The sequence below is a fragment of the Canis lupus genome, chromosome 7, assembly GCF_011100685.1.
Source record: "Canis lupus familiaris isolate Mischka breed German Shepherd chromosome 7, alternate assembly UU_Cfam_GSD_1.0, whole genome shotgun sequence".
NCBI classification, from domain to species: Eukaryota; Metazoa; Chordata; class Mammalia; order Carnivora; family Canidae; genus Canis; species Canis lupus.
In genome coordinates, this window is record NC_049228.1 from 31942762 (window position 1) to 31957909 (window position 15148).

Below are 15148 nucleotides of genomic sequence, written 5' to 3' on the forward strand. Positions count from 1 at the left end.
AAAACGATGTTTGCATGAAAAATGTCAAATGTAGTAAACACCATTATTCTCCTGCAATAAAAGATTAATTTTGCTGTCACATGTGATTTTGTTATAGTTTTGATCATCATGTATGACAGAAATTTGTTTTATTTGTTATCATAAATTTGTAGAACCAGGGATTGTTATTAGACCTTTTTTTTTTTAGGAAATCTAAAAATCTTCAATATGTATAGAAAGAACATGGTCATTCTGTTGGGACTCAGATAAAGGGCACATCAGCTGAGCTACTTTTGTAAATTCCATGTAAATCCACATCTAATATAGAATTAAAATAGTCTCTATTGCAAGATCCATGAGAAAAACAAACCTTTTTTAATAAACCAGAGATTTGGGCAGCCTGGGTGGCTCAGCGGTTTAGTGCTGCCTTCAGCTCAGGTCGTGATCCTGGCATCTCAGGATCGAGTCCCGTGTCAGGCTCCCCGCGTGGAGCCTGTTTCTCCCTCTGCCTGTGTCTCTGCCTCTCTCTCTCTCATGAGTAAATAAATAAAATCTTTAATAAATAAATAAATAAACCAGAGATTTTGAATTACTGATGAAAAATATGTGATGAGGAGTTTAAAAGTCCTAGCATGTGTATGAACACAAATATTCCTATTTTCAATGACTGCTGAAAGCTTATTGTCTAAGCATCTCAAAAAGTTCTAAATAGTACCTTCCAGATTTCTCAGCTTTTTCTGATGCCATGTTTAATTCCTGTGGAAGAACATGATAAAAAAAAAGGATACTCTTGGTTTGACAGAGTTTAGTTCAGGTTCTTTATTTACACAGTTGGAATGTGAACCTTGCTGTTGATTCCGTGAAGCAACTATATTTTCCTTCTTCAGTAGCACAGAATGTCAGCCTTTCCAGCACTTGCCACCTACTCCTGTTTAGTTCAGAGCATTGCAATGTGCTGCAATTAAGGAAATATGCTGACTATCCTGGATTTTTCAGACTTTTATGTCTGTATCAGATTAGGTCACCAATAAGCACCTGAACATACTTGAAGAGTGTGTTGACTTCCCTGTCTTCAGAAATGTCTTTACTGAGTTAATAGTTTAAAATATATATTGAAGATTTGTGTAAAAAAAGCCTCTTCCTTCTGTATTTTTTAGGTTAGTACTGATTGCAATTCACATGCTTATTCAGAGAACTACATCAAAAATAATCTTCTAGAAATTAGAATCAAGAAAATGTGGTAGTAGCTTTGTTTTCTCCAGTCTTACACACTTTCCTTTTTCAAAGATGAACACTATAGCCTGTTGTGTTTCCACTGCTACTTTTCCTTGAGTAAAGTTCAAAATTTGTGCAATTATAGTACTTCTCCCCAGTATGTAATAAAATACATGTACCCATTTTTCTCAATAGTTTCTCTTCTCAAAAATCACGTTGAACTGCAACACTTTATATGTTCAGAGTTGTAAAAGATTCAGTCTTTAAGCATCAAATGCTTCTAAATATATAAATGATAAATATAAATTAATATAGCAAGTGGAAATATATAGGTATATGATAAATACATACATAGAAATAAATAGAAGATATCAATAGTTATGTATTTCATCTTACCTATGGATTTGGGTAGTAAAAGGCAAAGTTCAGTGGTTAAAACCAAACTGTGAAGGTTGATTTTCTTAGTTTGACTGGATTTGAACCACAGCCCTGCCACAAATTGGTATATGGCCCCAAGCAAGTAATTTGACCATTTTAGGTTTCAGTTTCCTCATTGTAGAAGTTGGGAAACAATAGTATCTACTCCATGGGATTATTATTCTCCTCTATTTAAAGGAGATAACATCTGTAAAACCCTTTTAGCCTAGTGCCAGGCATATAAGGAGTCCTTAGTAAGTGTTAGATGTTACTGTGATGAGCCAGATGCTGTGCTGGGCATGAGATATGAAAAGGAAAGACATTGCATTCTTTGACTTCAAGGAGCTTATATCATAGTGTCTTTTAAGACACTTACTCTGTGGAAGCTTTCTAAAAGGAAAGAGAAGTAAAATAGGAAGTAAAATGAACATTATCTACCCTAGTTTACTTCCCATTATGGGAATACCATTTTTTTTACAGTACTAATAGGTAGACATTAAGCCCATGATTTTGTACCCTTTCTAGTGGGAATGATATGGAAAGAGTGCAGACTCTGAAGTTGACCAAGTTATTCATTCCATTATCATGTGACCTCAAGAACCTCACTGAGTCCCAGGCTCCTCCTTTTCAGAAGAGCATAATGGCATCTCTCATGCTTGGTTGCCAGATGGTTGGATGAAGTGGTACACATGAACCACTCACTCACTCACACACTGTGTCTGGTACACCACTGGCTTACTGTAAATGTTCACTTTCTTCAAATAAAAAATCATCAACTTTTGGACATCTGTGATTGCTAAGACGGTTTATTAAAACAGTCTCTGTATAAATTTTACTAGTTAATTGTGCTTGATCCTCTTCAATGGGTTGCTTTGTAAAACAGGAACATAATCATATGTAATGACACCCTGTTATCTTTTTTTTAGTATATTTGACCATCATAAATTCATCTAAGTATCCAACTCCCTATCATTTCTCTTTCTAGTCTGCAGACATCCCATTAGAGATTCTTTAAATGCTTTGTTGAAAAGAAGATTTATTACATCTATGTCATTTATCTTTTGCTACTAACCTAAGGGCTAATAAGAGTTAGTAACATGATTTCATGTGGAATCCTTAAAGGCTCCTAATGATTCATATAATGTATATAAACTTAGTTTTTCTTTAAGATGGGAGAAAATGAATATGATATACTAAACTCTTTCATAAATTTTATGTACATTCGTTTAACTACACTGTTATTTATGGATGGAATTATAATAGTAAATCAGTAAACTCAAAGGTCAGGTCAAATAGAACTCTGCATAGCTTACTCAAAATGTGAATTGGACATCCAGACTCATTGCTGCGGAGTTCACTGGAAGAGGAAGGCAGAAACAAGAGATTTAAATCAAAGTCCTAGTTATTTGTCAAAATTTATCCCTGTGATTTTTTTTAGCTTACTTTTAATTTCCCTGTTCATCATCATTTATTCATTTAGTCAGTTACTTTTCAAACATCTAGTGAATACTTACCTGTATCAGCTTTATTATTATCCATGGGAATGTAAAAATGAATGTACATGATCCCTAATCTACAGGACTTACTATTCAGCAAAGCAAAAGACAGATATATGAATAGCTGTAAGTCTTTAAAATAAGCCTTCCTAGACGGTCAGATATACTTTCTATAGGAAGACTTTTTTGAGCTTAACTTGAAGGAGCCATGGAAGGAGGAGAAAAAAATGGGTAGACCCAGAGGAACAGTTTTAGCAAAGACCTCCCATTGGAGTGGGGAGTGTTTCTGCATGGTTGGAACCAAAGGAACATTGTAGAGACTAAGGAGAAATTAGGTTAGTTGCAAATGGCCTTGAATACCATTACTAAGAAACTTAAACTATTTTCTTGGCAAATGAATAAGTGGCTCAGATGATTCCCATGTTTTGGACATTTGTAAAGGATGGATTAGACCAGTGTGAATGCCATTCAAGCAGTGGTCTAGACATAAGGAGAAGCTTGAAAAACAATCAGGTACAGTGGAATTTAGCTTGGGACAGATTTAAAAATCATTACTAAGGAATCATTAGTAACAGAACTTGTTAACCATTTGCATATATATGGAGGGCTGGTGAGGAGGGAGAGAAAGGATTCAGAGGATGAATGGTTATGGATGGTTATATTCTTAACCAAGGAGGACCAGGTAAGGGAGGAAAGAAAAATGTCCACTGGTATCTGGAGCTCAGGGGAAAGATCAGAACTAGAGGTATGGATCTGAAAGTCTTCATTACAGTTGGAATTATAAAGTAGAGATTGCCTATAGATACCACAGAGTCAAGATTAGACCCTGGGTAAGGGAGAGAAGTTTAACAAATAAGCACCAAAAGAGATTGAGGAAGCATGTCCAAAAAAATACTTGGAAAACTCAGAAAGTCTTCAAGGACAAAGAATAAGAGAATTTTAAAATTAGGGACTAGTTAACCACTTCAGAGTGATTATCGTGGTGGAGGAGGTAAGAACTAGAAAGTGCTAGTGGGCTTGCCAGTTAGGAAAGGATTGACAACTTTTATTCCACAGAAGGGCTAATATGAATGACGATTTGTGTTTGTTGGGGAGAGGGGTGTTTTGTTTGCTTTGAAATGAGAGCATAGTGGCAGACATCGATGGCCATCTTTTGTTATCTATTACCATTCCAAAACTATAGGAAAGTTTTTTTTCTGAGGTAGCTCATCCATGTTCTACATTTTTAGAATCTTAGACAGTCACCAAAGAGATTTAGACCATAGGGATCGATTTGATTGGTTGAATATGTTTTCTTCTGAATAAATGGTGCATCTCTTTTTACCCACATATACCTCTAGGAAACACTGATGAACCTCATTCTGCTTATTGGCTTTATGTATATATTTGCAGTTTTTAAAACATAAACAGAGAACGTGTATTTTGTCATGGAATCCTAGATTTTACACCATGTATATTTCTCAAAATTCAGCTACTGTCATTGATAGAAGTGGCCTGCATGCACCATGTCTTACCGTGATATGAGTACAGTACCATGTGTGAGGCATCTGTGCCAACCCCTTCTTCAGCTCATACTGAGCTGTTCTCTTGTTACATCAAAGAAACTGAAAGGTATTCTTAAAGCTTGGTTTTCTTGAGTCAAGGGCAATTTTGTGTTCATTCTGATTGTTCTCCATAATTGTTTGAGGTAACAAGTATAATGTTCTCTCTGAAAAGTCTGAGATTGTCAATAATAACATTCAGAAATTCATATATGCCTGAGAAAACTGAAGTTCTTTTTACTTGAGGATAACGATAAGTGGCATTTCTGGTTGATTGTTCCCATTATATTGTCAGGGGCTTTGTGGTACTTTTGTGTGTGTATTTTAGATCATTAGTTATACAGGAGAGAAGATAGACAGGAGTAACCTCCCCCAGATCTACCTTTAATTCCAGAAGGCATCTAATACCTATTTCTGTCTTTTACCTGGAGGGAGAGAGACCCACAACTTTAAAGCTGGCACTCCTAACCAGCCTTTGTCTAAAGGCTGCCTGCCTTCTCTGTGTGTATATATGTGTGTCTTTTCCCCCCGTTCTCTTAAAAAAATTGTAAATTTGTTGGCAGACATGATGGTGTTGTATTTCAGTGAAGTACATTGTGAATTGGTAATAATGATAATTATGTCTACTCTTAGCTTATTAATCTGTGTATCAAGACCTCCAACATGTGACATCCCAGCGCCAGGCTGTGCTTAAATCTCTTGCAGGCTGTAGGCTCCAGTAAGGAATCAGGCTACTCCCAGCAAGTCTCATTGGAGCCAGCAGGAAATGAATCCGTCTGCCACAGATACTTATTTAGACCAAATTATTAATGTTTAGTGGCAGAAAAGTGACTCCCTTTCTCCTTCGATTGAATGATGAGAGCGTATCTGGTTTCTTGATAAGATTGTGGCCAGCCTGGCTTTTGCTCTAGAAGGTAGATAAAAATTATTCTGCCTGCAGGCCTCAGGGATGTCTGGTTTCTTTTCTCTGTTTCTCTGCCAGAGTGTATCTCCCTTATTCATCTCACAAACTGTCTTTAAACTTAATCACACTGAACTTTTTGTATATGTTTGCCTGACAATAAATGGGTCTGGGGATGGGGGGAAACGTGCAGAAAAAAATACATCTTTATTAGGAGAGAAATAAGAAACCACTCTCTCTGTTTAGAATAACCCTTAGGTCAAATGTGTCCGGTTATATTAAGGACAAAATTTGAGAAACTTTTCATTTGTTTTTAAAAATACCCAAATAAAAATAATAATTGGAATGCAAATTAGTTTCAGGAAATTCTGTAATTAAAAAGTATTTTTTTTCATTCTACCATCTACCTCTGCCTTGTCTCTAATATAGACTTTAAAAACATTTTCATTGTCCTGGGCAAATTTTCTATGCTTCATAACTTCTGAGTTCATAATTCTTTAAAAGCAAATGAAGATGTTACAACTTAGGGTATTTGCATAGAAGGAATAAAAGAATCCTATGGATGTATTAATATGTATTTTTCTTTTTTACGTTATATTTACAACTTTATTTTTTTAGAAAATAAATTTAATGTAAAGTTTTTTAAGTAAGCTTAAATTTAAGCTTTAGTACTTAAAGATGTTTTGTTTTTCTCAGTCGGTTTGCCCTGGACTGAGAAAACAGTTTCAACTGAGGGATAATCTCAGAGTCCTGTTCCTCACCAAATGCTTCCCTCCCTATCCTGTAGGTGGTTCTCTGATGCATCACAAAATCTGTCATTACCAATTAATGATGTCACACTTCTTTACCTTGATAAGCTTGAATTTCAGATTTTACCTTGATTCCAGCATTACTTTCCATCTTTGTGGACAACCCACTGAGTAAGCAGGTTGGGTGGTACAATATGGTGACATGGTCCTAAAATCTTATACTCCTAGACATTTAGAGCAGTAAAGCCCTGCCTATCTGTAAGTCAGAATTCTGGCCTCCCCAGCCTTCCAGACACAGTTGGGAACTCTGAAGTATGTGGGAGGTATGCGGCGTAAGGGAGAAGCCCCTGTGGCAGCTGGAAGTACTGCCTCCAGGTCCAGGAACTCTATTCGTTTAGCTAGAATTGAACTCAGTCTTACTGCTCTAATTTGAAGCCTATTTAAATTAGCTCTGTTATCTGGTTTTCCTGTCTAGAGAAGATAGAAGTTATTAGAAGAAGATAAAGTCTCTACTCAAGGCAGGCATACTGGCACCAGCAAGATGAGAGCACAACTTGCTGTGTTAGCCAGAAACACAAACCTTAACAAGTGGACACAAAGCAAAGCCAAGTCAGTGTTAAATCCATGCAGGGGCAAGCCACGATGTATGTATGTATCTTAGGAGGCCGTGAGCATAGCCCTGTATCAGCACATTACAGCAGTGACGAAGGCTGGGACAAGCATGGGCCATCAGGTATGAGGTAAATCGTTCTAGTTATTAAAGAGAAAAGTTTTATTTTTTTCAGAAAAACTTTATTCAAAATTGGTTATACAGAGTTGGCCCTTAAGTGGACCAAGTTTCTATTTTCTGGGAATCACGCAGTGATTCCTGTCACTCTTCCCAATTGTTGTCTGAATGAAACCTTTCTTGTGACAAAAATTGTTTTGTTCAAATTAGTCTCCTACTCTGTTTGCCGAACCTGATTCCATATATGTCTTCTGGTTATTTCCTATAATTAAATTCTCCCTTAAAAATAAAGAATGCCTCGTTTTCTGATTACATTTGGTCTTCCATGTAAGGGATAAGTACACACGTTTGATATTTATTCAGCATAGTTTTGTTTTGGAAGTTCTGTAGTCAATAGAAGCTATGACGGTGAAATATTAACATAAACATCAAATTTTATAGCCATTATATACTGCTCAGTATCCTTTTCCTTCTCTTCTAAAAGGTAATGCTATATTTCCTTTCCTTTTATTTTATTTTATTTTTTTGGTAATGCTGTATTTCTTGTTTTCTAATCCCTGCTTTTTTGTGTTGTTGTTTTTCCAAGACCACTAAAAATGATGAATGAAGAATTTTCATTATCATATGGTTTGTTTTTTGCTCATGTTTTCTTTCTGTAATCTAGATTGCTGATTGGAAGTTGCAACTGTTAAGTAAGCCTATCAAAGATGTCATCTGAAATTTTTTACTTCCCTTTTTAGTTCTCTGAGAGGGTGAAATCGTGATTTATAAATGCCCTGGCAGTCTCCTTTGTGTGAAGGCAGCCAGATTCAAAAGAACATGTCTTCATGAATCAAGCATTAGAGCTTTGTCTGCATACCATCCATAGCCCTCACCCTAAATGGAGTTTAAACTCAAGTGCCGACGACATTTGGAAGCCAAGGACTTTCTTCTTCCACCTAGCCTTTGTTTCCTCTCTCTCCTTTCTCTCTTTATAAAGTATCATTCGTCTTTTTACTCCCCACCTCCTTTCCAAGCAGGACGTGGTGGCCATTTTTACTTCTTGTTTGAAATGTTATCACCACCATGCTTTTTCACTTAAGGCCTAGTGATGTCTAGTTATGAGATATACATCTTTTTCCTACTCAGTTTAAGAAATTTTCAGTGTGATTGAATGAGGGGTGAGGCAGGAGGGAAGGAGGATGGAACATGTACAAGTAGTTACTCAATAGGCCTAACTTGGACGAGCCAGCTGACGAGCCCGCCACGCTCGCCCAGATGGAGAGCGAGCAGGAGACACTCATATGGACAGCTGCCTCGGCCCCCTCCTTCCCGGCTTCTCCCTCGTTATGCTTCTTATTTCTGCCAACTCTGGCAGCGTATCTCACCTCCAGGGACACATTCTTTTTTCCTGCCTAAAGTGTGGAAAAAATTTCTTGTTGTCAGAGTTTTGTTGAAATAAAATTGGCATTTGTAAGAAGCCACATTTGCTGGGAAGCTTAGGAGGGGCACTAGCACAAAGTGCTGAAGTGAGCAAGATCTCAGGGTGTGGGCTGGGACCCGGTGTGCACTGGAAGGAGAGAGGGGTGAGGAAACACAGTGGTCGGGGCTCAGTGCAGCTGCCCAGTCCAGGCTTCAGGGGAATACCTCGGGGCCGGGGCAAGCAGTGTGGCCTACAGGCTGTCTTCATCATGTCCTCTAGTTAGGAACTACTTAGAAACATACCCCTCTCCCCAACCCACCCCCCACCGGGGACTGCACCAGAGTAAAACAGATCCAGAAAATTGCATTTTAACACATGCTCCATGCTTGTGCTTCCAAATCCAAAGAACAGCTCCTTGAGGTTCTGGCGCTTAGTTTCTCAGCTCCTCACATCATTTATTTGTGCCTGTCTTGAGGTGCCTAGGATGCAGTGACTGACTCACCTCAGCCATGGGCATCAGAACCCAGAGCATAAAGCCAGCCAGCTCTCTAGCACTGGCCTCTAGGGTAATGGAGATCCTATGGCAGCACAGGCCAGAAGTGTGTATGTTCTGCTATACTCCTTGTCTTACTTGGCCTTTGCACGTATCATCCTGTATTATTCTTCATCCTCTGTCCCATTTCCCCTTCCAAGGAAAGTATGAGCAGTTAAGATTTCTCTTTGAAGCAAGGCTCAGCTGTCAACCTGCTCCAGAAAGATTTTCACAACCTCTACCCTCCTGGGACACAGCTGGACCTCTCCAAACCTAGGTGGTGCTTAATGCACATTTCATATTTACTTGCTTGTGTGTGTAGCTCTCTTATTAGACATTGAATGTAATTGTCCTTATAAAACAGCCGAGCCCAGTGCCTGACCTGGAGTTACTGCTCCATAAATGATCGAAGGAGTAAGCTAGATCTTGTGAGGGTTCCTTGACGCACATTCTCTTTTGCTTTTGTCATCTCTACTGTAAGGAATGGCTGAATTTCTTTTTGCGTAAAAAATTAAATCTGTTTGTATTAGATTTGTCTCCCTGTGATCCTTAGAAAAAATGTGTTTTAAAAACAAAATAAATATGATGGTGAGAAAATTAAGATGCTTTGGTGATCTAAATACTTGTAAAGTATATTTTTTTAAATAAATGTTATAAAATACTTTAGAGTTCCAAGTAAAGTTAAGAGGGGATCTACTGGATTTTGGCTAAGTGCTTAAAAAAAAGGTTTTTTAATTCCCTGTCCAAATATTTCAACTTAAATTTACTGGTAGCTATTCCAGAGGAAGATGGTAACTCTGCAATCCTTTGTTTGTTGTAAAGAAAATGTCTTTGTCTTCAAATGTTTGGAGGAAGGATTAAAGGCAATTTATGGCTTGGGTAGAAAGTAATAAAAGTAGTAACAATGAAGTGTCTTCTAAATTGTCATCATTTTCTGGAATTACTAACAATATCAACTCAGCAGGCATTTTATGTCCAGAAGGAATTACTTTCATTTGTTATGTTTTAATGTAAACTCTAGTATCAGTCTTATAGCTGCTGTGCTGGATCATTTGCTTCATTCCACTGTTTCAAAACAGGATTCATTCAGTTGTAGGGCAGAGGAATTCTTGACCATAGGGCTTAAAAAAATATATTTATAGTTCATTTCTTTCAGGAAATAAGCTTCAAGATCTATATAAAAAGTCTTTTATTAAGATAAGTCATGGCCTTTTTAGTTTCTCTAGGAATACTCCATTTTTAATTCCCAAGGGAAATTGTAATAATAAATAAATTAACCTGGCAGGTTATTTTCCTTTTTATGGCACCCCTTTTTACTAATATAATCCTAGTTTACAGATTCCTTACCATTTGTTTAATTAAAACAATCACATATACTTTATAGCATTTTACAAATTATAAATTACTTTTTAAATAAAAATTTTGTGATCTTTGCAACAATTCTGTGTAGTAATAATAATAGTGCCTTTATATATTATTAAGCCCTTTTAGTATTTCAGGGAATACAAGAGTTGGTGGTATCAGGACATTACCCAAAATCAAATAGCAGATCTAGAATGTAATGGAGAACTTACCTCCAAATAACACCTCTTAACTGTTCCTCTGGTAAATTCAATGCTGTTTTCTTTGGGATGTGTTTTTAAAAAGAAATGTCAAAACATTATTATTGCACACACTCTATTTTCTGTTTTCAAATAAATGATTGGTTGTTGCTTAATGAAGCTCAATTTTTTAAAACCTGCCTAGGGATTTACTGCTGATGACTTTTATGCATGGGTAAGTATGATGTGGAAAGTGAATCTGAAATAATTTTAAATAAGCATATGAGTTTTTCGATAATACTGTTTAATTATTTTAATGTTTCAGATTTATGTAATGGTTGCCGATCCTGTTTAATGGAGCCACTCTCAGTACCCTCACCTGAAAATGAGCGCTATTTCCTTTAATATACATGAGACTCCTTTAATATAAGATGAAATGTAGATAATTAAATTTTTTAATGTGTTTGTATAACATTCTTTTTGACATCCTTTGATTCCAAGGTGAGAACCCCTGAATGAGTTAGTCTCTAGCTCTAATATTCAGTGTTTTTGAATTACATGTTAATAATGTTCCTGTGTATACGTTATTATTTTCTCCAATAATTCAAATTCTGAATGAGTTGATAACTTGCTCACCTACCATAAGGTGGCTTGCAGTGATCTGTATAGGTCTTTGTTTAAATACATGTGTCTTCTCTCCACCCAGGGTAAAAGAAGCCGAAGAGGTGTGTAGACAGAAAAAGGGAAAATCACTTTATAAAATAAAACCAAGACATGACTCTGGAATTGTAAGTATTTAACTCTTCTCTTTTTAACTTGTGATTTGCTTTGACTTTTAAACACTGTCTTCACAATATATACAAACTCACATAATAATGTTTTAATTGTTTTTCTCCTAAGTGTGAATGAAATGCTCTGACTGAAGGATCTCCTTTTCTTTATGCCTTTAATCAGGCCTAAAAGGCTAGGAGAATCTCAGTATCTAGTACCTGAAGCTTAAGAATAAAGACAAATCTACTAAGGGAATGCGATACCTGGATATGTGTGTGTTGGCAGGGGTTGGGGGGCAGTTTCTCACTTTCTCCATTACATAAGCATCACCAGCACAGGGCTGCATTTGAATCCAGAGTGGCTGTTATTGGGTTAGCACCAATGGGATCTAAAACATGATGGAAAATGCCAAGTGTGGTATTGTCCTTTGCTCAGACCAGGGAGCTCAGACCTGGCTTGAACCCATCAGTGGCTCTAGAGAATTGGCTGTTTGACAGCTGTCAGCCAGTAGACTGAGTTTAACAAACTAATCTAAGATTCCTCCTTGCCCACTTCTTTAAAATGCCATATCGTGCACCCTAGAAGCCAAGGCTTGGTAAAAATAATGAGTTTTCCCTTGTGACACTGTCAATATTGTTTTGAATGTTTTGAGAGTTTATCACGATACCACAAGAATAAGTAAATGATGCTGTTTTAAAAGTTGGGTTGGGCTTTAAAAGAGGAACATTTTGAATCAGATTAGTCTAATTGTGGTGTAAATGGTAAAGATATCAAAATACCCAGATTGAAATTTGAGTAAACTGTGATTAAACCCTATTTATGTTAGGGTTTTAGGAACCCTAAATGTTAGGAAGTATATCCTCATTTAAAAGATATTTTTCCTTTAGTTTCTCTACATCATAGTCTTCTCTAATAGTAAGTATTATATTATGATTTAGTTTATTTTCTTTTTGATTAAAGTACAACCTTAGGATGCATTGAATGAGGAGGAATAATTATTAATTAACCTCAATCAGGCCATTATAAGGATAGAAAAGAATTAAATCATTAACCATGAAATGAAGCAGCCAGTTCAATTTTCATATTTTTGTATTTATGCATAGAATTGAGAATGAGAAAGATGAGTTGCCATGTTTTCATGTTGGTTAGAAGCTAAATTTTTAAAGGTTTTTTTTTTTTTTTTTTTTCCTAAAAAACATTTGGTGATTTGGCTGGTGAAAAATCTTTTTTTTTTTTTTTAAGATTTTATTTATTTATTTAAGAGAGAGAGAGCACAAGTAGAGAGGATAAGAAGCAGGGAGCCTGATGTAGGGTTTGATCCCAGGACCCTGGAATCATGACTGTGCCAAAGGGAGACACTTAATTGATTGAGCCACCCAGACCACCTTTGACTGGTGAAAATTGTTAAAGATAAAACAGATTTTACTTATATCTTTTTCCTTTATGGGTTGGTGGATCTTTTTTTTTTTAAAAAAAAAAAAAAAGATTTTATTTATTTATGCATGAGAGACAGAGAGAGAGAGAGAGAGGCAGAGACACAGGCAGAGGGAGAAGCAGGCTCCATGCAGGAAGCCCGACATGGGACTTGATCCCGGGTCTCCAGGATCCCACCCTGGGCTGAAGTCGGCGCTAAACCGCTGAGCTACCAGGGCTGCCCAGTTGGTGGATCTTTAACCTCTTCCCAGAGAATTTGATCCAAATGAAAAGATCTTGTTTGGGCTATTCTAAACTCCGTACATTTTTTAAAGTTCTTCTTACTAACTATAACTCTTATCTGGTGCATTTATTTTCAGAAAGCAAAGATAAGCATGAAAACCTGAACAATGAAAAGCAGAATGAATATGAGTCACTGCAACCACTTCCACAAAATTCAGCTGACCTGAGGGCGGGAAGGAAACTACATCATTTTGTTCATTTTTCCTCTTGACCTCTTGCATAATCTTTGTGTTTTCTAGACAGTTCACTGATTGTTGAATTTTACTGTACATTCATAAAAATGCAAAATCAGTAGACCAGTGGAGAATTTGACACCTTTTCTTTTTTGTAAAGTTTATGGTATTATATTGATAGACCAAAACAGCATGTATAAGAGGCAATATTTGCATTAATGCTGAACATGCTAAATGTTAACCTAAAATTTACTTTTGTGAGAATATTCCTTATCCCAGCAAAACACTTTACTTTCTACTGACAACCAGTACTCCATGTCACTGCATTTAGATTTATGGTTAAAATGTTATTTCTAGTGAATTGTTTGTATCAGTTTCATGTCTACATATAAATTTTCTATTTTAAAATTTAAGTACCATTTATATATCATGATCAAGGCTTTCCCAACTCTTGGGTTGCTCTCCATAACTATATATTTGTGAAAGAAGATTATCATTTTTTACTCAAGTCAGATAATGAATAGAAGAAATATAGCAAAAGGAAAACCCATTCCTATAAATCATCTAATATAGGCAGGAATTAGAGTTTTAAGTTTAATGAGGGCTTTTATCAGCCCTGTGTTCTTTGAGACTCTACATAAAGCTTATCTTCAGCTAAAGTAAGTTAAACTAAAGGTGTGCCTCTCTAACTTTACTATTGGCCTTCACAAATAAAACATGACTCAGTATTTTGAAGGAATTGAAATAAATGATGCTCATAAAATTGCCAAACATAACTAATTGTTGGCCAAAAAAGGGAAAAAAGTAACTTTTTGGATGGATTGGCATCTGTTAATTAAACATACCTGCCTGACTATTTTTACATGATTGGATTATCTTTATATGTTATAGCAGGTGACTAAAAGCTGTAAAATGAGTATGTAATGATTTGTTATCTGAAGGAGCATAGGAAAGGACTTTATTTTATTTCACGTTGAGGGGTAAAAAAGTAAATCTCCCACTCTTTGTGAGAGTATGTTAAAGTCATCTCATGATGCATTGTGATGGTTTTGTCTAATATTAATAGATGGGGTTCCGTAAGATTCTTTTTAATGATATTTGTTGGCACTTATGGTCATTGATAAAAGGGGAGAATTTCTTGCTATTGGAAACCAATTATGGAAAGGAACTTAAAGAAAATGTTCTGAATCATAACTCTGTTTGCATTTATGTGAAATATGGTCTCTTACCTTTTAGTTTGTAGTTTAAGTGCAAAGAAAGAGTAGTGGATTTTGTTTGTTTTGTAGTCTTCCTGTCTCCTTCAGTCCCTCCAATGTGTATATTACCATTCTTCACTGAAATAATAGGGCATTTAACAAAGATCGCTATGTGCAATACTGTATTTAGTGTTTCTATTTCGATTTTTCTAGGATGTTAATTTATATGAAAATAAAATGAATAATAAAATTAGAGTTCTGTGCCTGTTGTGTGTGTATTGCCTAAGGATACTTGCAAAATGTAGTCACCATATTTAACACTGGAGGAAAATAAGTTAGACTCTTTGAAGTTTTTTTTTAAGTTCTTATTTCAAGTATAACAGTTGTTAGTAGTTGAGTATTTGAAAAAAATTGAAATGCTTCTTATTCAATCTTAAGGAAGAAGTACTTCCCACTTATGAGCAGAAATATATTAATATTTGAGAAATCCTTTTTCCAAAAGTTAAAAGTTAGATGCAAAAATTCATTGGATATAGATTAAGTGGTGAAGGGCTATTGGGGAAAAAGGGGAAAATTATGGTGCAGATGTGATGTACATAGAAGAGGAAATAGAAGAAAACTAAGCACTCTGCTAATGGAGAAGCATGAAAAGAGTTTTCTTACTTCATAAGGTAAGCTTTGTATGTAGGTCTGATCATTTTTCAATATAAACTCTTTTATCAGCTGTACATTGGCTTATCTACTGTGTCAAGAAGGCATGGTGCTATTAATGTCTCAAAGATCTTCAGCAAG

At 36.0% G+C, this 15148-nt stretch overlaps 1 protein-coding gene across 4 annotated transcripts in view; it reads left to right on the forward strand.

The window, feature by feature from the left end:
- Window positions 1–14611, forward strand: part of FMN2 (formin 2) — a 370776-nt gene extending 356165 nt beyond the window's left edge. For 3 of the 4 annotated variants that reach the window (XM_038542664.1, XM_038542668.1, XM_038542665.1), the window contains 2 exons: window positions 11207–11288; window positions 13065–14611. In XM_038542664.1, the coding sequence (XP_038398592.1) occupies window positions 11207–11288; window positions 13065–13091 (109 nt within the window). In that variant the 3' untranslated portion in view covers window positions 13092–14611. Of the gene's footprint in view, window positions 1–11206; window positions 11289–13064 lie in introns of those variants that run through there. The other variant, XR_005362164.1, reaches the window with a different exon arrangement.
- The last annotated feature ends 537 nt before the right edge of the window (window positions 14612–15148 follow it).